The sequence below is a fragment of the Natrix helvetica genome, assembly GCF_964273705.1.
Source record: "Natrix helvetica genome assembly, chromosome: 5".
Classification (NCBI taxonomy): domain Eukaryota; kingdom Metazoa; phylum Chordata; class Lepidosauria; order Squamata; family Natricidae; genus Natrix; species Natrix helvetica.
Genome location: NC_138551.1, coordinates 103,648,841 through 103,675,235, shown reverse-complemented (window position 1 = coordinate 103,675,235; position 26,395 = coordinate 103,648,841). Strand labels below are relative to the sequence as shown.

General features: G+C 46.4%; 1 protein-coding gene across 5 annotated transcripts in view; it reads right to left on the bottom strand.

The window, feature by feature from the left end:
• Positions 1-10,477: 10,477 nt before the first annotated feature.
• WAPL (WAPL cohesin release factor) overlaps positions 10,478-26,395 on the bottom strand; it is a 52,938-nt gene continuing 37,020 nt past the window's right edge. For 4 of the 5 annotated variants that reach the window (XM_081953550.1, XM_081953551.1, XM_081953552.1 and 1 more), the window contains 10 exons: positions 26,180-26,291; positions 25,940-26,037; positions 24,278-24,354; positions 23,811-23,986; positions 22,329-22,444; positions 21,723-21,884; positions 17,768-17,975; positions 16,472-16,560; positions 14,321-14,416; positions 10,478-12,962 (listed from right to left, as the gene is read on the bottom strand). In XM_081953550.1, the coding sequence (XP_081809676.1) occupies positions 12,897-12,962; positions 14,321-14,416; positions 16,472-16,560; positions 17,768-17,975; positions 21,723-21,884; positions 22,329-22,444; positions 23,811-23,986; positions 24,278-24,354; positions 25,940-26,037; positions 26,180-26,291 (1,200 nt within the window). In that variant the 3' untranslated portion in view covers positions 10,478-12,896. The remainder of the gene's footprint in view (positions 12,963-14,320; positions 14,417-16,471; positions 16,561-17,767; positions 17,976-21,722; positions 21,885-22,328; positions 22,445-23,810; positions 23,987-24,277; positions 24,355-25,939; positions 26,038-26,179; positions 26,292-26,395) is intronic. The other variant, XR_014175433.1, reaches the window with a different exon arrangement.

Genomic DNA, 26,395 nt, shown 5'->3' with positions numbered 1-26,395 from the left:
ATTTTACTTGTTTTAGTTTTCTCTAAGAATTTTTTTATTTTCTCTTCTGGTACCCTCTCGTTGATAGAGCTTGTTATAATATTTCTCAATTATTTTTTTCTTTTCTCCATTTGACTGTTGTAAATTCCCTTCTTCATCCACCAATTGGTTTATCAGCTTTTGTTCCCTTTCCTTTTTCAACTTGTAAGCCAGCCAACGTCCTGATTTATTTGCATTTTCAAAGTAGTTTTGTTTTGCCAATTTTATTTTGTTTGCCAGATCCTCATTTTCTATCAAGTTCAGTTTATGTCTTTGCAGTTCCAACATATTTTTTACTTTTTTATTTTGTGGGGTTTTCTGTAACTGTCTCCAAACTTTTATATTCTAATTCCAGCTTCTTTTGTATTTGTCTATTGTCTATTTTTCCCCCTATGTATGTCATTGTGAGGCCTCTAATATATGCTTTACAAATGTCCCATACATTCTGTAATGATGTGTCTTCCTTTCTATTTTCCTGGAAGAAATATGTCAGTTTTTTCCATAAATTGCTGGAAGCTTTTTTCATTTAATATTCTTGAGTTTAAAGTCCATCTCCTTTTTCCTCTGTCCCTCCCAAGTCATTGTTACTAGGTTATGATCCGCCCATGTGCTTATGTCTCTGTTTATCTTAAGTGTTTTGACTATTAACTCTGTTGACATCCATATATATCTATTCTTGAGTAGGATAAATGTCTGTTTGACTAGAAAGTATATTTGTCTTATCCTCCAAACATCTTGCAGATTTAATTCTTCCGCCATCGTGAAAAATGTTTTGGATAGGATTTCCTTGGCTTCTTATTCATCTTTGTAAACTTGTGGTCTATTCCATTATTTACAATTGCGTTAAAGTCTCCTAGTATACATATATCTTCATATTGTATTATCTTTTTGTGTAGTTTCCCCCCAAAAATTCTTGTTTATCATTTGGAGTGTACATTGCCACTAATCTTTCTCAAATTCATCCTTATCTCCACCATCAGTATTCTCCCCTCATCTTCAAAAATTATATCTGATTGAATTGTCTTTCTAATGTATAGCGCTATTCCCTTTTTACTTTGGTCAGCTAAAGTTGTGTATAAATTACTTAGTTTTACTTGTTCCAAAAAATTCTTGTTTCTAATGTGCTTCCTGTAAGCATATAATGTCGTTTCAATTTCTCTAATTTATTGAATATTCTTTTTTTTTGTCGCCTAGTTTAGTCCGTTTATATTTATTGAGATTACTTTTATTTCTTCCTCCATGTCATTGGTTTATAGGTTTAGTTGATCTAGTCGTTCTTAATTCCCTCTCCTTTATCTCTTTGGCCCTCGCTCCCTCTCTTAACGCTTTCTCTTCCTGTTCTTTCTCCATTTTCCCTTGATCTTTCCCCTTACCTTCCTGGCATTTGGCTCCTCCCTCTTCTTACTAGCATTGGTTCCTTTTTTTTTTTGAAGGAAAAAGGTGCGTCTTATACTCCAAAAATATGGTAATTCACAAGAGGTGAATAAAGAGGGGTTTTCATGACAAGGGGTCTGTTTCTTGCTTCTGCTAAGGCTGGGTCAGAACACACTGCATCATGGATAAGTAACATGTGCCCAAGCATGCCCATCTCTGCTACATCTTCCAATATGCACCTTCACGTTGGCATTGGCCTACTAAAATGTCTCAAGTATGAGAAACCTGTGTGTTAGGCAAAAACAGATATAGCAACAACATTCCTGCAGCAAGTAACTGTTAACCCCTGAAAAAACAAAATTTACCTTGATTTCAAGGTGTGTCAGCTCCCCCCAATAGTGCCCATGGAGAGGAATGTTCAGAGCTGTGGCCACTCTTTGGCCATCAAGCTCATTTAATAGGCAAGGCTGTTTTCCATTCATCAAAGCAGGGCCATGAAAATTCCATGTTAGACTGTCCTTTGGTCAGCAAGAGAGGTTTTCCTATCATTCCAAGCTCTTTATTTAAAAAACTCCCACCCCTGTCCACTTGATTCTAACTCTCAGGGGTCATCCAAGGGAAGCAATGGGGCTAATCCAAACGATCAGTTGTGAAAGAGAGTTTGTAACACCTTGCATTCAAATTATGAGCTTATTCTGTTACCGGTGGATGTAAAATCTCAATAGAATGACCATTGGCTTACCTGAAGGGTCCTTTTCTGTACACCGCGGGAGAGTCCAAGCAATGGGTTAATTCAGTCTGCTTGCCCTTAGGACTGAGGAACTATTTTTCCTTTAGCCACACCTCCTCCTGGTGTGCTCAATCCCCCAGAATTCTTAGAAGGAGTCAGTTCGTGCGGACGGAGCGAAGCGTCCAAGATGATGTACTGTTGACACGAAGAACCCGAATCCCGGCCTTGAGAGCCAGGGTGGGTTGGACTCTCCCGCGGTGTACAGAAAAGGACCCTTCAGGTAAGCCAATGGTCATTTTCCTGTACACCGCTTGGAGAGTCCAAGCAATGGGACATACCCAAGTTATTGTCCATCTGGGAGGGCAGAAGAAGGTTCCCGGGATTCGGTCTCTGACACAACCGCCTGGAGCACACGCCTGCCGAAGGACGCCTCAGCTGAGGCGAAAATGTCCAATTTATAGTGTCGCACAAAAGGAGAAGGAGAGGACCACGTAGCGGCCCTGCAGATGTCCAGGATTGAGGCCTGGGTGGCCCAGGCCGCCGAGGTAGCAGCACTTCGTGTGGAGTGTGCGGTGATGCCGCGCGGAACGGCTTTGGATTGGCTTTCATAGGCTGTCGCAATGCAGGCACGAAGCCACCTGCCAATCGTGGAGGAAGAGACCTTCTTCCCTAGGGAACCAGGCTGGAAGGAGAGGAAGAGAGCCTCTGACTTCCTGAACTCCGCAGTGCGAGCGATGTAAACCTTCAGGGCCCTCCTGACATCAAGATTGTGCCAGGAACGCTCTCTGGGATGCGACGGATGAGGACAGAAATTTGGCAACACAATGTCTTGCGCTCTATGGAACCATGAGTTTACTTTGGGGGTAAAGGTCGGGTCCAGCCTCAAAATGACCCTGTCAGGGTGGATGACGCACAAGTCCTGTCGAACAGACAGAGCCGCCAGCTCCGAAATCCGGCGGGCAGACGTGATGGCAATCAAGAAGGCCGTCTTCAGCGTCAGGAATCGAAGAGAAGTAGTGCGTAGAGGCTCGAATGGAGGGCCGGAGAGGGCCCGTAGGACCACGGACAGCTGCCAAGTGGGGTAGCGATGAACGGTGGGAGGGCGAAGGTTAGAGGCGCCCTTGAGGAAGAGGCGCACCTTTGGGATTTTGCTGAGAGGCAAAAGATGGTCGCCCGACCAGACGGTGGACAAGGCCGCCACTTGGCGTCGAAGGGTGTTCGGGGCCAGGCCCTTGTTGAGTCCCGCTTGAAGAAAGTCAAGGACTCTGGAAACAGGCGCGGTCGTTGGCTCGATGAGCAGCTCCTCACACCACTTTGTGAAGGCGGCCCAGGACGCATCATAAATCCTGGTGGTTGAAGGGCGTCTCGCCGCCTGAATGGTGTTCACTACCTCCTCTGACAGGCCTTGGCCTTTCAGTTGGTCCCCCTCAAGTGCCAGACGGCCAACTGGAGCCACTGGGGCTCTGGATGAACCACGGCCCCCTGGCTGAGGGAGATCTGGTCCGGAGTGATACGCCACGGAGGAGACACCGACAGGTGGACAAGGTCGGCGAACCACGACCTGCGGGGCCAGTGCGGGGCCACGAGGAGAACTTCCGCTCCCTCTGCGATGACTTTGGAGATGAATTGAGGAAGGAGAGGCAGGGGAGGGAAGGCATACAGTAGCTCGCGGGGCCACTTGCAACGCAGTGCATCTGTCCCCTCCGCCCCCGGGGTGAAGAACCGGGAGTAGAAGCGGTTGAGCTGCTTGTTGTCCCTGGACGCAAACAGGTCTACGGTCGGATTTCCGAATCTGTCGGACATCCGGTGGAACAGGCGAGGGTCCAGTTTCCACTCCGCAGGATCTATGGTTGTCCTGCTCAACCAGTCTGCCTGTGTGTTGTCCACTCCGGAGATGTGGTCGGAGCGGAGAGATTCCAGATGGTGCTCCGCCCAGCGGCTCAGGGACTCCGCCTCTCTCATCAGTGCTCTGGATCTGGTGCCGCCCTGGCGGTTGATGTGGGCCTTGGTGGCCACATTGTCCGTCATCAGAAGTACATGTTGACGATGAATGGACCGGCTGAAATGGCGCAGGGCCAGTCGAGCAGCTCTCAGTTCCAGCAGGTTGATGCTGTAGCTGGTTTCCACGTGGGACCACTTGCCCTGGACAACCAGGGAACCCATATGGGCTCCCCAGCCGGAGAGGCTGGCGTCTGTGGTGATGATTAACCTCTTGGGCTCCTTGAATAGGTGGCCCTTGAGGATGGCCGGAGACACCCACCAGCGGAGAGACCTCTTCACTTCCGGCGTAACTCGAATCGGCCTGGGAGAGTTGCTCCTGGATGCCCTCTGGTGCGGCAGCAGCAGCCACTGAAGCGCCCTGGAATGCAGGCGAGCCCACGGCACGATGGAAATGCAGGAGATCATTTTTCCCAGCAGCTGCGACAGAAGGACCACTGGAGCCTGCCTCAAGCTCATCACCTTGTGGGTCATGGACCTTAGACCGGCCAACCTGTCTTGGGAGAGGAAAACCCTGCACAAGTTGGTATCTATCACCGCCCCCAGGTGTACAAGTCTGTTTGTTGGAGTGAGATGGCTCTTCTCTAGGTTTAGAGTGAAGCCGTGATTTTTGAGGGATCTCATAGTGATTTGGAGATCCCGCAATGCCTGCTGCCTGGACGACGACTGGATAAGGATGTCGTCCAGGTAGCACTGGAGCCTTATGGGCCTGCGTCTTAGCTGGGCCGCCACTACCGCCAGCACTTTGGTAAACGTCCGAGGGGCGGACGAGAGGCCGAATGGGAGAGCTTTGTACTGGAAGTGGCGACCTGCATAATAAAAGCGCAGGAACTTCCTGTGCTGTGGACGGATGGGGATGTGGAGGTATGCCTCTTTGAGATCTATAGATGTGAGTAGATCTCCCTGTCGAATCCCCGCCAGAATGGTCTGCAGTGACTGCATCTTGAACCTCCGGTAGGCGATGTGCCTGTTGAGGTTTTTGAGGTCCAAGATGGCTTTCCACCCCCCTGAGTTCTTTGGCACCAGGAAGAGGATGGAGTAAAACCCCCTCCCCTCTTCGCCCTGGGGAACTGGTTCCACGGCCCTGATGTCTAGGAGGTGTCTGACTTCCTGGTCCATACGCTCCCTCTTTTGGGGGCAGGATGGAACTGGGCACCGGATGAAGGTCCGGGGGGGGAGGGACAGGAACTCCAGGGAGAGGCCTTCCCTGACTATCTGCAGAACCCAAGCGTCCTCGGTGTTCTGGGCCCAATGGGAGGCAAACAGCTGGAGGCGACCCCCGATGGGCGCCAAGCCCGGGCAGTCACTTTGACTTACGGAACGGCCTGTTGGAGGCCCCACCGCGGTTATACTTGCGGAAGCCGAACTGCTGCCTGCCTCTGTCCCGAAAGGGCGCCCTGTCCTGGGATCTGTCGCCCTGCTGACCGAAGGACCTATTGGAGGGAGAGAAGGAAGAGGCGGAGGTGGAAGGCTCGGAGGCACGAAAGGACTGCCTCCTAGAATAAGGAGCGGCCTTACGTTCCTGCTTCTTGTTTAAGGAAGGGAGGATCTTCCTCTTGTCCTTGGACTCGATGAGGAGAGGATCCAGGGACTCGCCAAATAATTTGGACCCCTTAAAGGGGGCGGAAGCCAGTTTCCACTTGTTTTTCTGGTCCGCTTGCCAATGTCGGAGCCAGATCAGCCGGCGAGAAGTGATATTAGAGCCGAGTGCCCTGGAGGCGAATTTAGTGGCATTAAGGGATGCGTCAGCGGCATATTGGGAGGCCGCGATTATTTTAGACACGTCCTGGTGGAGGCGGACGTCTCCCGCCGGGAGCTTGGTTAGGAGCTCGCGCAGCCAGATCACAGAAGCCCTATTAAAAAAGGAGGCGGATGAAGAGGCCCTGATGGCCCAGGCAGCCGCCAGGTGGGTTTTGTGGCACGCCTTTTCCGCTTTCTTGTCCTCCGCCTTAAGGCCTTCCAGGAGGTCGGCCGGTAGGGGGGAGTTGGAGGTGAGCGCAGCGATGGGCGGGTCGACAGTGGGAAGGGCCAGAAGGTCCTCCAGCACTGGCTCCATAGTATAAAGCTTCCTATCTACCCCACTTGGAGAGGACTGCGTGGCTGGTTGAGCCCACTGGCGCTGGATTAGGTCGAGGAAGAGCCCCGGAACCGGAACCAGCTCTTGTTGGGGAGCTGGGACATCAAACATGACCGCATTGGGATTAGCCGGAGTGGCATCCTCCGCCGGCGCGGCCGGTTTGGGCTTGATCCCCACCCTGGTGGCAGCCTTGACCTTGTGAAGGACAGATTTGAAAAGGCTGGGCTTGAACAGACCTGCAAAGGCGGGCGCTTCAGGGGGAAGGTCCTCGTCGTCCGAGAGACCGAGCACCTCTGGGTCAGGGTCCTCAATGGCAGAGGCCTCGCTGACCACGGAGGATTCCAGGGAAGGATGGCGAGCACGCTTGCTTGGAGGGGGAGCTGTCTGATCGGGTTTGGGACCCCTAGGGGCCACTGCAGTGGGGCTCTTAAATTTCATGGCCTCCGTGATGCCCTTAGCAATGGCACGGGCCATCAGTTCCTGCATGCGGGGAGATAACTCCTCAGAGTCAGAATCAGGATCCAAGCCCTCCTCTAGGGGGGGTGAAGCCTCACCCTGCATATCGTCTATACTGGCATCCCCAGGGGGAGGAGCCTGCTCACAGGCCCAAGAGGGTGCCGGGGAGGCCGGCTCTGCAAATGACCTATTTGGGGATAGGTCCTGGGACTCCACCTCCTCGGCGAGGACCATCTGGAGATCTTCCCGGGAGGGAGGGATTCCTGAGAGGGACTGCTCCCTGTCTGCCTGGCGTCTGGCCTTCTCAAACTGCTTGTCAAGGGCCCGCTGGCGCCTTTCAGCATCCTTGGCCTCGGCCACAGAGGGGGTTCTGGAACGCTGCCTCCCAGAGCCACCCCCACCACTCTTGCCCGCACCCCCACTCCCCGATGAGGAGGAACCCTTGCTAGGGGCCTGCGAGAGGCTCGGCCTAGTATCTTGGGAATCAGGGGGACTGGGCAGGTCCATAGTCAATGACCACACAAGATGGAGCAAGGCTATGACAAGGCAGAAGTTAGAGAGAGAGACTGGTTGCTGCAAGGGGAACAAAACGAAAAGATTTGTCAAAATTGCCATATGCACAGTAATTGAGTCAATACGTATGAAATTATCCCATGCTTAATACCAGTCGGAGGCCCAGGGGTAGGATTGGGGCCTGTGCCGAGGCGCAAGGCTCCGCAGGAGAAGCAGGGAGGAGAATGACTAGAAAAAAACTTGGCCTGCGCTTACTTAGGCCTCCTCCCTGAGCCGGTATAATGACCGTTGGAATGGCCCAGGAACCAGCACCGCTCGCAAAAATAGGCAAAAAAACGAAGGTGGAGATCCCAGCCCGAGAAACCCTTGCTAGGCCCTGCCACCTCCAGCGATCTCCTGATAACGAGGCTGATGCAAAATGGCGTCCATGGCTGGGCACGCTTTTTTTCGCGCCTAAAATGGCCGCCGCAACAGTGTGGGGCTAAGGGAGAGCGAGGGGCTAACGCGCCTCGAATGGCGACGATCGCCCACTCCTCCCTGCGGCAGAGGTCCTCTAGCAGGCCGGGGAACGAAAAAACATCGTCTAAAACAACAAACGAGGGGCCTGGGGACGTAGGAACCTCGCCGCTGCAGCCGCGCCGTTTTAAACGACAAGCGGCAGGCCTCCGAAGCCGTCCCATAAGGATCGGCTGAGGGGCACCCCCCACCACCTTCCAGCTTACCTCCTGGCCTTCAAGTGTAAATTCTGCTGGAGAAAAGCGCAGCGATGAGGAGAGAAACGTCTCACAAAGTTGGGGAAAATTTAGGAATAGAAGTAAAACGCAAATAGAGAGTCCAAGCCAAAAAAAGGATTAATTCAGCTCAGAGCTCTAGCTAATTACGTCCAAAAGGGCTGACTGAGGAAGAATTCTGGGGGATTGAGCACACCAGGAGGAGGTGTGGCTAAAGGAAAAATAGTTCCTCAGTCCTAAGGGCAAGCAGACTGAATTAACCCATTGCTTGGACTCTCCAAGCGGTGTACAGGAAAACAGTGGCTGAGGCCTAAATGCTGCAAACTTAATACACACTTGAACGTTAAAAACAGACCAACACCAATACATTCTGGATTTAGCAGGTTACCTAAGGGGTAAATTATGTGTGTGGCCAAGGCAACATTTAATACTTCACTAGCTTCTTGAGCAAAATTCCCAAACCTTTCTGGCTTTGTGGACTGGCTGTGTGTGGGGGGGTGGGGGGTGGCAGAGATGGTTCCGTGCAAGTTGCAGGCAAGCGTGCGTCGCCGGTTCCTTTCTGGGCAAGCGGCGGGCACACCAATCGAACTGCATGTGCACATTCGCCCACTGCTCACACAAGTGCATCTGTGTGCTCCTGTGCTCATCCAATACTTACGTGGGTCAATTTCAAATGGCTCAAGGAGGTAGTCGGCTGTGGCTTGGGGTTGTATAGAATAGAATCACACAATTGGAAGGGACCTTGGTGGTCTTCTAGCCCAACCCCCTGCAACCCCCTGCTTAAGCACTTCAGACGAACGGCTATCCAAATCTTCTTAAAAACTTCCAGTGTTGGGAGCATTTACAACTTCTGGAGGCAAGTTGTTCCACTAATTAATTGTTCTCACTGTCAGGAAATTTTTCCTTAGTTCTAAGTTGCTTGTCTCCTTGATGGGTTTCCACCTATTGCTTCTTGTCCTACCCTCAGGTGCTTTGGAGAAAAGCTTGACTCCCTCTTCTTTGTGGCAACCCCTGAGGTTGGGGACTCCTGTTCTAAAGCTTGCAATGCATCTTCCATTACACGCTGGGGACCGGGCACGATGCCTCATTAGCTCCGATTCTGTGCGCAGCCTAAGTATAGAAACAAAAGCGCTGACGACCCGTCCAAGGAGTAGATGGATCCATGATAAGGGAAGTCCGGCCACGCACGTAACCGAAAAAATAAAACTGACTATGGGAAAGTATAAGATGCACCAAGATTTTAAAGAGGTAAATTTAAAAAAAAGTTTTTGCACTCTGCAAGCCTCCTAAACACTCTGCACACCTCATTTTTTGTGAAAAACGGAGCATGCAGAGTTTGAGAGGCTCTTAGAGTGCTCCTGGGAGCTGCCCTCCCCCAAAACAGCCCGTTTGTTTTGCCAAAAACAGGGCATGCATAGATTTTGGGAGGCTTGTAGAGTGCTCCTGGGAGATGGGGCGCAAAAACAAGCAAAAAAAATACCCCTTTTTTCACACATTTTTGCCCTCCCCAGCCCCCAGAAGTAATTGCATCCCCTCCCCCAACCCACTGCATGTCCATTTTTGCAAAGGAGGTGGGGTTTCAGGAGGCCAAAAATGCTGCATTTAGTGTATAAGACACACCCAGATTTTCACCCTCTTTTTTGGGGGGAAAAAGGTCCATCTTATACTCCAAAAAATAAGGTAGCTTAGGGAACTGACTCCACAGCCCAATTTTATGATTTTTAACTTGGGAGTTAAATCGCCGTGGTGCCTAAATTATTCCCTGGACTTTAGCCTAAGAGAGGGAACCATCATACTGTAGCATGGCACTTTTGTGAGGGATCTTAGAGTCTTAGTGGACAACCAGCTAAATAGGAGTCAGCAGTGTGCAGCAGCACCACCACCAAAAAAGCCAATGCAATCCTAAATTGCATTAACAGAGGGATACAATCAAGATCAAGGGAGGTACTAATACCATTCTATAAAGCCTTAGTACACACCTAGAGTACTGCATCCAGTTTTGGTCATCACACTATAAAAAAGATGTTAAGACTCTAGAAAGAGTGCAGATAAGAGCAACCAGGATGATTAGGGGACTGGAGGCTAAAACATACGATGAATGGTTGCAGGAACTGGGCATGGCTAGTCTAGTGAAGAGAAGGACCAGGGAAGACATGATAGCAGTCTTCCAATATTTGAGTGGCTGTCACAAAGAGAAGGGTGTGTGTGTGTCAAGCTATTTTCCAAGACACCTGAAGGCCAGACAAGGAATAATGGATGGAAACTGATCCAGGAGAGATTCAACCTAGAAATAAGGAGGAACTTTCTGACAGTGAGAACAATCAACCCATGGAACAGCTTACCTTCGTAAGTTGTGGGAGCTTTATCACTTGAGATTGGACTGCCATTTGTCAGAAATGGTGTAGCGTCTCCTGCTTGAACAGAGGAGGGGGAGGTTGGACTAGATGACCTATAAGGTCCTTTCCAAATCTGTTAAAAAATATGTTATTTTCCACATAAAGACTAAAGAAAATTCAGATGGTAGCCATTTTCTCTTTCAGGTTGAAATCTCCAGTATCAAGAAACTGTGCTCACTACGTGTAGGTTTATGTATTGAAAGTAGCAATTTTTATTCGAGTTAAAATTATTTACAAAAACCAAAAGACATACTTCATGAAACTGGTACAAACTATTATTCCTGCCGTTGGCTTTTTGCTCCAAAGATCACAGCTGAGAAATACTGTATAAAATAAAAATAGGATTGGATTCAGAAAAGTACTCTACGGTTCTAGTTTCCAATTGCGCTTATTTACACATATATTTACAATGGAAAAAAAAAGTAGTTTTATTTTAAAACTTTTCAATTTGAAGGTTCGCCTCAAGTACCCATTGAAATGCAGAGTTTGATGAGGGTTTTAAACAAGAAAATACACTGCAGCTCCACAGGGGGCGTTTCCCCTGACCCTTAACCCCCCCCCCCCACCATCTGCATCCATTCAGTGCTTGTTAATTAAAAACTGTCAACACAAGACTTTAATCAATTCCCATTCAGATCATTTACCAGTGTAACAGAGAAGGGTGGGTCCTGATTTCCTCCAGAATTGCATTTAATCATCCTTCGCCATGGCGCACACACAAAAAGCCTAACTTAAAAGCTACATGAAATCAAACTCAAACTGGAAGCCGTTTGCTCTACAAACTAAAAATGCCAAAAAATATACCCAGAAAAATCCTGCATCGCAAAAATAATTTACAAGTTCAGCTTTATTCGGTTGTTCTCCCTTGTCCTTCACCCAAGGGCAAACATATAAGCCTCAGCTGTCTTTTCTAAGTTACACTGGTACGTTTTTGGGGACGGAAGGGGGTTTTCTTAAAAAGTGGTGAGAACATTTTTTTTTAAAAAAAGAAGAGGATAAGCTTTTGTTTCTAATCACTTACTTCCATACTGAATTCCCAACAATCTGCATTATCAAAAATAGGAAGACATAGAAGGCAGCCACTGTGTGTAAAAAAATGTACAGCTTGCACTGATACAAAAGCACGTTTTGTAATTTTATACATGGAGATAACAAGATCTAAAAAGCAGGTTAGATTTTCTGTTATTTCTCCCTTCCCTCATTATACATAGAACTTAAATTTTTTTTATGGCTTCAAGTTTTACAAATTCAAAGAAAGATGATGCAACTACCTAACACAGGTAATGTGAAAAGTGTCGGTGACACACACACGTGTCCCCAAGAAACTTTTGTGAAGATTCAAGACCAGCTTAATAAAAGTCATGAGCAATTCCGTCGGGACGATGAGTGCAGGAGGGTCCCTAATGTTCAAAAACACAACGGAATGAAACAAAAATAGTATTTTGCAGGGATCTTTGTTCCACAAAAGTCTCAACACAATCCTTTGCTGTGAACTAGACTCTACACTGAACAAAATGTTTGCTATATTCAGCTATTTAAGGCTTTGTATTGTATGCGTTTACCTGCTCAAAACTCAAACTATAGAAAGATTTACCTTAACTGGAAAGATTTGTCTGCCGGATGGTTTAGCTCAATGTTTCTTTGAAACAAACTGACAGAATTTAAGAAGTTTTTGCTTATTTCCGAAGTGTAAACTACCCTGGATTGAACATGGTTTCACACTAACCTTTAGCAGGGCATGTTTTACTGCATTTTTAAAAAAATATAGATATAGACACCGGCCGGGAGGGGATCTCTTTTCTTTCTGCATGCCTCTCTCTGAGCTTTGACGTGATACGGTCCATCAGTTTACAGTACTTAGGCCACAACAATTGCAAAAACTGAGAAGTAGCTTCCAACAACCCAATTTTCAATCAAAGCAGTATAAAAAATAAACTATCCGAGCCTCAACCTCTTTGGATTCCAACACATTTTTAAATATAGACAGTAGTTAAGATCGCAAAAAGTATTTTAAAAAAATCTTTCTATGTCTTTTTTTTTTTAATCGTTTTGGAATAATCTCTTTCAAAAACAAGAGCAAATTAAACTCAAATCAGAGCTAACGCTGCTGTCCAGAGCATTTTTATTGGAATATTTTCCCCCCCTCGATACCTCAGTAGCTAAAGCTGCCTTCGCCCTGGCTGGCATGAAAAGAAGAACAGTGGCTCAACAGTAAACAGCAGTTGCCTTACCCTCAGTAGGATTATTATTTTTTTCCCCTTCGAAGGTTGTCACAAAAAAGCCAGACAAATAAAGAGGGTGGATAAAACTTTGCCAAATACATGGAAATACTGCGCTGAGTTAACTAGAAAACATTGTGAGTTCTCTCGGTCCCCAGATCTCTCATTTTTGATAAATTTGCAGATTGAAGCAGTAGCGGTCCTTCGGAAAATGCCAGATGTGGTGGGGAGATCAGGTAGCCTTAAAAATCCAAAGAGAAAATGAGACTGGAGGAATGCTCTTGACGCATCCCCCGAGCACGTCCGTCGCCACCTCCTCTGCTTTTTCTAAAAGAAAAAGCCCCCCTCCTCCTCCTCCGAGTGCCTGTGGCCCAACGGGGGTAATTAGCAGTGTTCCAAGTATTCAATCACTCGGGAGATTGACTTCTGGCCTGTGGTTCCAACTGCACACTGGGTGAGCAAGGAGACAAAAACAAGGATAAGTGTTAAGATTGCGCTCTTCCTTTTGAGGGACTCCGGACCGCTTCATTTTTTTGCTGACCTTCTGCGCCAGTCTGGCCAAGGCCTGATAGTGTTCTGGAAGTAATGCTTCTTACTCTTTATTCCTAACAGAAAAGCACTGTTAGGTGCCATTTGAAAAACACTCAGCATGTTCCACACCTCTCCAGAACATCCTATTCTCCTAACCAGTAGAACAGGGGTGTCAAACTCAAGACCTGCAGGCCAGACCCATGCCGCAGGGTGCTTAGATCTGACCCGCAAGGCCACCTTGGAAGCAGAGAAGGAGCGACCTGTGGTCTGCCAGCGAAAATGGAGCTTGTGAGGGGTGAGCGCAGCCATCCTGGGCTCAGTTTTTGGCTGCGATGGCTTCCTGCAGCCCTCTGCCAGTGAAAACAGAGTCTGGGAGGGCCTCCATTTTCGCTGGGAGAGGGCTACAGGATGTCGAGCTGCCCACGCCCATTTGGGCCCCCAAGATCAGAACTCTGATGCGGCCCCAATGAAATCGAGTTTGACATCCCTGCAGTAGAGGTTGCACATCCTTATTTACAGCAACACAAATGTGGAACAGGATCAAGTAAGACTGGCAGTTTCCCATTTTCAAGAAGAAGAAAAAATCCTAGTAGCATCTTGCTATTCATGTAGCATTCTTTGTATAAAATTCTTGCAACAAGACTTGCCAGTTATTGCTTAGGAAAAGCACCCGGCAGTAAATGACTCCCATTCATAGCCATGAACGAGCAGAATGCTCTCTGGCTGTGCCTATAGTCCTCGACTTATGACCACAATTGAGCCCCCAAAATTTCTACTGCTAAGCAAGCCATTTGTTAAGTGAATTTTGCCCCATTTTACTACCTTCCTTCCCACCGTTAAGTGAATCACTGCACTGGTTAAGTTAGCAACAAAGTTTGTTAAGTGAATCTGGCTTCCCTGTTGACTATTACTTTTAGAAGGTTGATCACATGGCCCGGGGGCACTGCAACCGTCATAAATATGAGTCAGTTGCCAAACAGCTGAATTTTGATCACATAACCATGGGAATGTTGCAACAATGGCATGAAAAATAGTCACAATTCACTCTTTTCAGTGTCATTGTAACTTGGGAGTGGTTGCTAAATGAACTGTTGTTAAGGACTGCCTGTATGTGGTTTGTTGGTGAACAGACTCTAGCTGAGATCAGCTAGAAATCTGCCCAATCTTATGCTGCAAAGAACAAAAACAAAAAACAAAAAAAAACCAACATCAATGCAAACAAGCCTACTGAAGCTAGTCAGGCAATAAATAATTACAATCGCTGAAGATCTACTTACGGTAAGGTTCATGAAACTAAGAAATTTTTTGAGCATTTCAGTCATGATTGAGAAGTCCCCGTCGGGTAAGTATGTCCTTACAGTAGTCACATTGATCTAAGGAAATAAACTTTGCGTCAGGACATTTCCAAGCTTGGAGGAAAACATATTTTGCAAAACGCGACACCGGAAGAAAGAAGCGTTTGAGCGCGGATCCACGCTGCCTCAACTTTGGACCAATGTCCAAATATCAATCTGCATAACTTTAATAACTAGATACCATAAAGCTTCCCAGCCACTTGTGGCTATTCCCCCTTCCCCCCTTTCATATACAGATCGCCTAACTCACCAGTCTTAGCATTTCAATAAAGGTTGGAAGCTGTTGTTGCTCTTGAGAAAAAGAAGCAATTTCAACCAAACTTGGTACACAGATGACTTATTCTCTGGAAACAAATACTGTGGGGGTAAGACCCCCTTAACACCCCTCGGGGTGTGTGTTCTGTTAAGATACAGCCTGTTGTGCCTTAAAATGGCTTCTGTTGTACTGCCGTAAAATGGCTTCTACTGTACAGCGCAGTGGAGTTGCCATGGTAACGGCTTCATAGTCCTCCACAAGGGAGAAAATCCAACATTAGAAATTACATTTGGTTTGGACATTTTCCCCCTATAAATAAATACCCGGGCAACGCCGGGTTAGTGGCTAGTAAGAAAATAAAGATATGCAAGAGCTATGAAGCCTTTGCCAAAAGCTTTGCCATTTTAACATTTTCCCTGGCTATGAATGATCTCAATGACTAACCATTGTTCTGGCTGAGACTGCACTATTCTCTCTGCACAGAGAAAAAGCACTATTCAAACAGCAGTGCATTTGTTGTGTCAGACTAAAGAACCCCGACGGAATATCAAATATTTTATTCCCTCTTTGCTTGGGATGGGATTCCCAGCCTGCCAGCAGACGTAGCCATGAACAAGATTGGGGGGAGGGGGGGGAGGAGGTCAGCTACAGTCCCCAGCCCTAAGCCATGACATAAATTTGGCAGCACACAAGACAACTGGGAGTGGGGAAATGTAGATCCACATGTCCAAGTCCATTTCCTGAAGATGTTTTAATTCTGGAATCCCCCTGCCCAAACACATTTAGCCCTGCTCACTGGCAAGGATGACTTTAAGGGGCTTTCGGCAGCTGCAGATTTTTCAAAAGTGCAGTTCATGTGCTGAACAAACCACACAAACACACACTGCCCTTGAGTTAACAAGGTTGGTCTTGGATTGAACACACAAGGAAGAGAAATTAGCTTGGGGATCTTCCAGCAGCCAGAGCAAACAATGCAGAACACGAGACAGCCTCAAGTGTGTTTTGCAAACACTTTAGAAGTGGTATTAGACTATAAACACAGCAACAACCAGTCTTGGAGTAAAACACTGTTGTGGCCTGCCAGCAGACAACAAGAATGTTGGAAGGGAACATGGGCCAGTCCTGGAGTCTGGGGAAGACTTGGAGGGCTCTGCATCAGAGGCAGAGAGAGGGCCAAGGCCATCTGATAGTTATTTGCTGCCTCCGCAGCCTGACATCAGTGAGGCAGAAGAACAGAGGGAGCCTGTTCCCAGGGTGCACATGCGCAGAGATGCCAGAAGGCAAGAACGATTAAGAAAACGGTCAACTCAGAGACGATTGGCCCCTCCAATAAGACAAAAATAAGAGCGCACGGGATGTGAGCTTTTGCAGGAAGCAATTAGTTCATCTGGTCGGTTCAAGCTTTGAAAAGTTCTTTTTAACTCTGTTCTAAGTTTGGCCTTGCTCTGCATTTGGCTATTAGGTCTGTGCCAGCATTCCCAGGGAGATAACGTGGGCGTTTATCAACATTCCCCTAAATGACTGTGGCAACTCGAGCAGACATCTGTCAGAATCTTCACAGACTGTTTGTGAAGCCTTGTGGACTGTTAAGGACCATAATTCACAGCCGTATAAATAAAAGAGGGTTTTTGGGACTAAGATTGTGATTTATGCTTTCTCAGGAAGCCTAGGTCAGAACAAGCCCACTTCATGGTGGCTTTTCTCCACCTACAGAATCCCAGCCCTGTGTTCAGACTGTACATAACCTAATCCCCTGCTTCAAGCAAATCCACTCTTTCCAGCCATCTAAAGGGTTATGCAGTGGTGAATTTCCTTACTGGACTCTCCTGGCAGAGGCAACCTAGCAGCAGGGCTGTGTAAGAGGCCACAATGCAATCTTCCATGTGCTTTCCGGCATGTTGAAGGGCTGTAAATAAACAAGAAGGTTTTAGACCAATAGGCTCATTTTGCATTCTCCACAACTTTCCTGATTTTTTTCCCACCATGGAGAAATACTGAGCAATCGCAAAGAGTAACAGTTTCTCCCCCATCAGCTCGACGCTGAATTCACTGGCTAAACTCCTGATTTACCAGAATGCAACCTGACCCAAAGGACAATCATTAATCCATTTCTTTCCTCAATAAAGACATTATAAGGTTCAACAGACACATTCGGCACTCAAAAAACCCCATGCACCAATCAAATTAGTTGGTGTTAGGTGTGAGAGGACACCAGGGGAAATATTGCAAAAATTGATATGAAGGAGCGTGAGAAGGAAAAGAAATAAAATTTAAAAGAAACCAGGATATTGCATACAAGCAGGCAAGATTAAACTTCCTTTTATCAAACAAGACACGATGTAGTAGCTGGAGGAGAGCTCTGTCAATCCATGGGAGGGAGAAAAAAAAGCCCCCAAGGGGGTCTGGTAGCCCATATTCTAATTAACAAAATTAGCACTACTGAGAAAGGCTTTTATACCGCTTATTAAAATTTATTAGTCAGAAAAGGGGGCCACCAAGCTCTTTCCAATAGTGTCAGAATCAAGGATTTCCAGGAAAGAGACAGCAAAGGGCTGACACCTTAAGTAGAGCAATTTTTAAAAAGTGAGAAAATAGCCAGGGCGGTCAAGAATCGCACACTATCCTGGCTTCTTTAAATGCCTCTTTCATAGGCTGCCCTCTTGTCCAGCTGCTGCTATCCACTGTCAGGCCTGCAGCCATCTTTTCTTTTGGATCTTTGGCCTGGCACACTTTCTTTTATTCTATTATACTTTTTTCTATTGTGGGAAAATGGGATGGGGGGGAGGGGGTTGTACAGAGTTAGATGGTATGTAATCATAACAAAATTCTTTCTAGAAAGCCAAGGTCATCCTTTGTCTCTGCACCTCTGCACCTGACTGGAATTGGATGGGTGGAATTGTCAGCATGCCAGTGGGAGATTGAACCATGTGATGGACTTGTGGGTGTGGGGCAAGATCTTGAACTTTCAACTGGGTGGGAAAACCGGGAAGCTTTCAGATTCAGGTTTGCCCAGATGTGCCAAAATGGCTCTCTTAATAAATTGGAACTTTGAGGAATGCTTTGCCTTGGACTCTGATTTACTTTTGGATGTTATTTGGAATCCTGACACCCACCTTTATTAAGATCCAGCTCTTCTTCTTCTTCTTCTTTCTTTTCTTTCTCCTCAGCGTTTTCTGGCTTTTCCGTGGAGACCCACTGAATCTCCCCACTGGTCTCCTGCCACTCCCCACTCTGGTCATGCTGTGCAGTAGGAGCCTCTTTAATCAGCTCGTCGGTCTGGCTCTCGGCCAATTGTGCTGCTCTCTCTCTCTCCAGGAACAACTGAGAGACAAAAGCCAACCATGGTTGAGTTGGAAAGTCAACCGCACTACATTAACTCACCAGCACTGCCCAACGTCTCAGCCACCCTCTTTTAACAGCTCCCTATTTTAACTCAGCATTTCACAGCATACTTATTGTGGCCTGTCAGCCACCGGCCCCTCCAGCAGCTGAGTCAGAGGCAGCGGCGTGGGAGTTAGAATCAGCATCAAGGCAACCTGAGAGCTCCGAGGGGGAAGAGGGAATGGAAAAAGAGAGAGAGAGAGAGAGACAGAGAGACAGAGGTGGAGCCTGAGCCGTCCGACAGCCCTTAGATGGAGAGTCAACAGCCCCCAGGTCTGGAGATGGTTGATGAGAAAAAGAAGGAACAGCTGGGAACAGTGTTTGATGCGCAGATGCCCAGAAGGCAGAGGAGAGGAGCACTGGAAATCTATGGGCCAGTCCTTGGGATAGTAGAGCCATGGTACGTATGTGTAGCCAGCCAGCTGATTTCTGCCCTTCCAGAGGGCTGGGGGAGGCTGTTTTCGCCCTCCCCAGGCTTCAGGAAAGCCTCCAAAGGATTGAATTGCTGTGGGAACACGTGCGTGTGTGATAGCGTGCACACACGCAATTTTGGCACGTTGTATGAAAAAGTTCTCCATCACTGGGTTAGGGTTAGGGAAGAGGCCTTAAGCTATCTTGTCCAGATTTGCTCCATCTGAAAGGCAGGGCAACCAAATCACTCCAGGCTTCCATTCTGTTGATTCTGGGCCGATTTGCAAAGATTCCGCGGACCCTCTAAAACAGGTGTGTCCAATTTTGGCAACTTTAAGGCCTGTGGACTTGCCAGCTGGGGAATTCGGGGAGTTGAAGTCCACAAGTCTAAAAGTTGCCAACCTTCAACACCCCTGCCCTAGAACCTTTTCAAATGAAGCCGAAATCTGAGGTTTGGCACACTTCTGTGACTATGTCGAGGAAATGGGAGTGAGGCAGGGATGACTCTCCTTATACACCAGCTTCCTGTTTGGAAGATTGTCAGGATAAAACAGAGCTTCACTACCATGCCAGTTACTTCCCCACCAGGGTGGCTGGGAGGCACCTTTAAGGCTTTCCAATGGTCACCTGTACTGTAATATCTGATATTATAAGTAATAATATTTCTGAGAAAAATTGCCAAAGAGAGGTGACAAGAAGGAAGTTTTGATTTCCGACCCAATAACCTTAACTGGACAGCTATTTTCTCTCCTATTCTTTGCATCCAGGAAATATGTTCTCCCTGAGTGAGAAGAGACAGGTTTAACCAGCTCCTGTATAACTCTAGCTCACAACCCAACCTAGAGTACATAAAAAAAAAAAAACTATTTGGACTGCAGAGCAATGGTTTTAAGGACTGGCTACATTCCCTCTTCTGTGCAATTTGACGGGATGATAAGTTCAGGCAAGGGGTGAAATGCTGAGTTGTGTCCTGCTATGGATGCCTGGTTCCCGTAGTTTAACTTTTCAAAAAGCTGGGCCTCACCCCTGATCCCTTGTGACGTGCCTTTACCTGTCCTTTTCTGTCATCATAAAGGTGAAGGTTCCCCTTGCACATACGTGCTAGTTGTTCCTGACTCTAGGGGGCGGTGCTCATCTCCATTTCAAAGCCGAAGAGCCAGTGCTGTCCGAAGACGTCTTTGTGGTCATGTGGCCGGCAAGACCAAACACCAAAGGTGCATGGAACGCTGTTACCTTCCCACCAAAGGTGGGTCCTATTTTTCTACTTGCATTTTTACGTGCTTTCAAACTGCTAGGTTGGCAGAAGCTGGGACAAGTAAACGGGAGCTCACTGCGTTATGCAGTGCTAGTGATTTGAACCACCAAACTGCCAACCTTTCTGATCGACCAGCTCAGCGTCTTAGCCACTGAGCCACATCGCCCCATATCTGTCATCAGAGGGGCAGCCATAGAATTGGTTGAAATAAAGGAAAAGGAACTGTTGTGTTCTGCTGAGATTGCACTTTAACTTCCCCCGGCAAGTCTACAATTGATGGACTACGCGAGCAAAGCAGGTTATACGTGTTCTTCACCTTCAGGCTTGTGCGCTCGAATTGGCTGACAGCCTTCCTGTCTTTCGCCAGCGCTGTTTTGCTGAGATCGGCAAAATGAACAGGGAGCAGCAGCAGCCCAAGATTCCAAAATGGAGGTTCCCGCGGAAGACTCTACTCCTCCCAGAAGGCAAAGTGGTGAGGCTATTCCCTCCCCCAGGAGGGGATCATCCCAGCTTTTATTTCTAGGCAGGGGGGTACATGAACCATCCTCCAGCTCTCCACAATTCTTACTTTTAAGAACAACTTATGTGGCCCATGTGAGTCTTAAGGAAGGCATGTCCCAAAGGTGCTTTTTCAGGAGGCAACTGGACTTCCTTGTTTTTCTTTGAAGACGTTTTGCTCCCCATCCAAGAGGTTTCAACAGCTCTGACTGGATGGTGGGGAATGGAAGGATTTATATTCTTTGCATTTAGCTGGTCATTTGCGTCCCTTTAGAGAGTGGTTGAGGCTACTTGGAGGTTTGCTGTGTCCTCAGGGTCACCTGAGTAGTGCAAATGGGTGTGGAGCCTTCATGGCTGCACCTCCAAGTGGCTTCATCAACCCTCAAAAAAGGATGCAAATGACTGTCTGCAAGGAATATCAATCCTTCCATTTCCCACCACCCAGTCAGAGAGAAAGAGAAAGAGAAAGAGAGAGAGACAGAGAGAGGAGAGACAGACAGACAGAGAGAGAGTGAGAGACAGAGAAAGAGAGAGAGAGAGAGAGACACAGAGAGATACCTGTTTCCCATAGAAAACACCAGGAGCCACAAAACCTGGATAGATGTGGCTGGGTGGGAGCGGGTGACATCCATTTGGCTACACTCACCCAGGTTTTATGGCTCTGTGTTTTCTTTTCTGTGGGAAACTGGTCCAAATGGCTCTATGAGCATTTAAGGTTGCAGACCTCTGCTCTAAAAGAATGCAAATGACCAGCTGTCTGCAAGGAATATAAATCCTTCCATTCCCCAACATCCAGTCAGAGCTGAAGCTTCTCAGAGGAGAAGCGAAACATCTTCAATGGAAAACCAGAAAGTCCAGTTGCCTCTTGAAAAAACACCTTTGGGACAACCAGGACCTGGATGACTGAATCTCCATAGACATTAAAGCAGGCTTGTCAACAAAGGTAGTACATAAAGGCTGACATTTTACTTTGGAGTAGATTCATCATTATTATTATTTTTAATAAAAAGAGCCTTTGTGCTGGGCCTGAAAGAAAGGGATATACCCAAAGACTTAGCAAAATCTACACGTAAGAGGTGGTTGAATGTCAGCTCCTGCTGAAGATATGATTTTTTTTAACGTATTTGCTATAGCTTGCATCCCATTCACTCCAGAACGGCTCTGGGCATCTCAGATTGTGCAACAGAAAACATTCAATGAGAATCAAAACATAACCAATAGCCCCTAAATGCACTAACCAATGGGGGTTGGTCAATCATCAATGTCACCAATTGCTTTACCACTTTCCCATGTAGCTCTACATGACTTCTATTTAGCCCCTGGAAACCCCTGCAAATGGACTTCAGACACCACAGATCAGTGCACCGATTTCAGTCAAACGAGACACAGAAAGATGGTGGTAAAGGAGAAGAATTAACCTTGCCTGCCTCCTCTGTGCCGGGTAATTTTCAGTAACACCTCCCCCCCCCCTCTGAATTATCATCAAGCTACACATATTTTGAATGCAAAAAGATGGAATTCACCTGTACTAAAGCCTGAACAGCTGCCATTTGTCCAGATGTGCTTATGCTCTCCTCAGCTTCTCCCAAGCAGAAGGAATCAAAGGAACACGATGTTTCCATATTCACAAGGCAATGTCTGTTTCTTGCGCTGTATTCAACCAGATTAATCAAAAGACCCAAACCCTTAAGGTTAAAAGAAAAAAAAAGAGGGAAGGAAAATTAGAAAAGTGCCGTGTTATTCCTAACTTAGACATTGATTGTTCAAGAGGACCAGAAAGTTGTAAGGACTTTTCTGACAGGTAAGATGCACATCTTGGTAATCTTGCCTATTAAATTTACATTATAAATGTACATATCACTGAAAATGGTCCTTCTGCTTTGCAAATGATGGACTCAGAAGCCTCCCAGCAGTTTGAAAGTTAAACCAGAACCGTTTCCTCCACGGAGGCAAAAAGCCACAAAAGGCGATGAAAATCTTTCAGTGCAAGGATGGGGCCAAACTGGCTTCAGCAGAATGTTAAAAAGAAAAAGGTTGCCTTTAGGATCTATCGTGCAATGCAACCACAGAAACAGTTTATTTATTTTCCAAATACTCATGGGTGGAAATGAGGTTTTTTTTTTACTTACTAGAACCCGAATATCAAATCTCTGTTCTTGAGGTAGGAATTTTGGAACCTGAAGCACACAGTTCAGAGCGGTGCCGATGAGGCCCTCTTGCTCCCCAGTCTTGGTGCTGCCCCACTCTGCAAACATTAAAAGCAGGGAGAAATTGATGAGTCTGTTTTATAACCAGAAACCATCCTAAGTTGTTATCCAAGTCCCTCTTTTCATTTATAGGTGGCTGTTATAGGGAAAATATGAAAAGGGAGTATTATGCGTGTTTGCCTCACTAATAGTAGTAGCACTTATATACTGCTTCATAGTTCTTTTACTTTACTTTATTGTCATTGTACGTATATACACAGTTTACACATACAACAAAATTCACATAATAAGCCAGAGAGACCAGGCCTAACACACATAACAATCCCCAAACACACACACACACACCAAAAAATTCCCCGCCCCTAAACCACCCAAGCATCCACACAACAGACCAAATAGTGCTGTCCAATAGCTCACTGATGGTGGCCCTTCAGTTCATTGTTGAGTGCAATTATAGCTCTGGGATAGAAGCTATTCAGAAGACGTGTGGTCCCAGTTTTAATTGTTCTGTATAAGAAGGCAACAGTCTAAAAGATTGTAAGTAGGATGGGAAGAGTCTTTGAGAATGTTATGCAACGTCCTCAAACAGTGAGATGTGAAGTGTCATCCAGTGCTGGTAACTGGAGCCTGGTGATAATCTGGGCAGTTTTAATGATTCTCTGTAGAGCTTTTTTGTCCGCTGCAGAGCTGCTCCCATACCTTACAGCCCTCTAAGCGATTTACAGAGTCAGCCTCTTGCCCCCAACAATCTGTGTCCTCATTTTACCGATCTCGGAAGGATGGAAGGCTGAGTCAACCTTGAGCTATTCAGAATCGAACTCCTGGAGTGAGCAGTGAGTTACCCTGCAGTACCACATTCTAACCACTGTGCCACCTTGGCACTTTTACTAATAAAGTTGGGGCAAAAATCTAAGCAATCAATGTCCCCCATTGTTCATTTCGTCCCTACAGATGAAGACTTTGCTCTCACAAAACATCCTTTCTTCTTTGGAGCATCTCCTTCAGTCCGCTATCCCAAGACTACAAATTAGATGTTATTTTTGTGACAAAAAAACGTTGCCTCTAACAAATAGGCAAAGATGAATGTAAGACAGGGAGAGGTCCAGAAGGGTTAAAAGGACCTTCAAGGCTAACAGGATTCAACTGAAAGATCAACCCACATTGAGGCCTTTGTCTCCATTTTTTTCTCCATCTGATGCCTGAATAGCCTTTGATCGGTTGATTCCCAAAGAATCTACATTCATGGGTTACTTTACATCACTTCACCCAGCAGCAACCCCCCCCCCCCAAAAAAAAATACTACTGCCATTCAAGCGATGTGCTAAGGATGTTTTCGAGAGAGAGAACCAACAGTCCTCGCCACTGGTTGCCTCTTCTTATGCTTCCTTACAACGAGTTACTTACCATTATCGTTTGTCAAGTTGAGTAAGACTCCGATGATGGCTCTCATACAGTCTTCGACTGCCTTACCCACGTGGTTTGTTACATTCTGGTAAGGCAATGGCTTATTGTCTGCAAGACAGATGGTGTCTTCTGCTCGGTTGTATCTCTGGATTAGCTCCTCGCAATGCTGTAATGCTCTGGAAGATTAAGAAGCCGGGAAGGCACAACCCAAATTACCCCTGCATCAGCTTCCTTAAAGAAATGTTTCCAACAACAAGTTCTGATTGTTATCTGTCATGTTGCCCTAATACAGTGAGCCACAGCAATGACTGCTCACTTTTCATCTTTTCCCTGTAAATTCAGAGAAAAGCCAGCACAGAAAAGCTTCAAGACATAAAACTTTCAAAATTTAAATATGCACTGAGCCATGTTGATGAGTCTTTTAACTAACTGTTATACCATTAACATAAATATGTTTTAGAACTTACTTAGCTGAAGAGACAATGAGCTGTGAATCCTTATATGCTATTAAATAGCTTTGATTCTCTGGATTGTGAACTGTTACCTGGAAAAAGAATAATAAACTGTCGAAAGTCTAATTCCTTACGTCTTTCTTAAATGAGCAATGCTTGTATTTTGGCAACATTTAGCAGCCTAACTTGTAAACAGAAAGGGACCAAACTCTAATCCAGTGTTTGAGCTGCATAATAACAAATGGTGAAGATTAGCATTATTTTAATGTACTGGAAATTTAAGATTACAAAAACATGGCGGCATTGAGGGAGGCAGAAACATGGGGTCTGCCTCTTGAGGCCACAGAGGTCCTTTTAAGTCAGTGCTTCCCAACACTGCCTACTTTAAAATGGATGGACTCCAACTCCCAGAATTCCCTGGCCAGAATGCTGCAGGTGAACAAGGTTGAGAAGTACTGGTTTAAGTGAAAGAGTGACGACCTGGTTTAAGGCTGTTTATGGCCTTATGCCGACTATGTCTGTACCTGCATAGGGATTACTAAATAGGCGAGCCTAGCACTAGCAATTACAAATCCGATGTGAGCCAGAATCACTTCAAGCCGCATCATTCTTGTCAATCATTTCCATTTAATGACCCCATAATCCCTTGCAGGGTGGAGTCTGGGCAACTGAACTGGAGCTGAGTGATTACTGGCTGGATGCCCTTCCTGGCAGCAATGCGGAGTTATATTCAGCAGATATATTTTTATCATGCCCAGAGAGAGAAATACTGTATTTCTCAGAGTATAAGACGCACCTTTTTCCCTCAGAAAAGAGGGTGAAAATCTGTGTACATTTTATACACTGAATACAGCATTTTTGGCTTACCGAAACCCACCCCCTTTGCAAAAATGGACGTGCAGAGGGTTTGGGAGGCTTGCAAAGTGCTCCTGAGGGCTGGGGAGGGCAAAAACGAGTAAAAAATGGGCCATTTTTGCTCGTTTTTGATCAGCCCCCAGGAGCATTCTACAAGACCCCCAAAGCCTCTGCATGCCCCTCTTTTTTTGCAAAAAACCCGGACCTTTTTTGCTTGTTTTTGCCCCCCACCCCCAGGAACACTCTAAGAGCCTTCCAAAACTCTGCATGCCCCCCTTTTTTTGTGAAAAATGGGCAGTTTTTGTGTCCCCCCCCCCGAGCACCACAAGCCTCCCAAAGATCTGCATGCCTTCCCCCCCCCCCTTTTTTTTGTGTGTGTGCAAAAAATGAGGCATGCAGAGGGTTTGGGAGGCCTTCAGAGTGCAAAAACTTTTTTTTTAATTTACCTCTTCAAAATCATGGTGCATCTTATAGTCCAGTGCATCTTATACTCCAAAAAAAACAGTATCTGCCTCTACTTAGGATCGACCTCACAGCCTCCTGATTGTGAGGTAAGCGTTCCACCTCTAGGCCACCGCACCCCTCGCCATCATTCTTGACAATGTTATTTATTATTTATTACTCTTCAGCAGACCCACTCAAAAAAAACCCGAAAAACCAAAGGTCTGTCACACAGACAACTTCAGGAAGTAGAACCAATGTTTTTCCTCAAGCCGCAGCGAAGCAAAAAGGCCTACCCCAGCCAATAATGAGGCATCATATACACCAATTTCTCCTTATTCTGGTTCAACATCCATTTTCTCCAGGATATTTCATACTTACACTTTCCAAGACCCGTAAACATCTTTCCGCTCCCCAGAGTGAAGCAACCAATTTCTCTTCATTCTCATCGCTGCTTAAATGATCCACACACTCTTTAACTGAGAAACAAAAGACGGGTGTGATTGCTAAGCCAGTAAGACATTTTGTAAGATTTTTTTTTTTTTACTTTCCCAAAATGGTGTAAGGTTGTTATACGTTCCAGTGATACAACTTAAGTACTTTTTAAGGCAAAATTAATACCTTTATCTACAATATGGTCAAGACCACCCAGAAGTCGCAGCTCTTCTTTAAACCAGTCGCCTGCCCGCTTTGAAGTGAGAGAGAGAAGGGTCTCCATGGCCAAATGACCAGTCTAGAAAACACACAAGGGAAATCTGCATATAAATACAGCCAAATCCTCCCACAAAATAGAACCACTGGCAAACTTATATGTGTTTCATTGCAGATTCCCTCCAT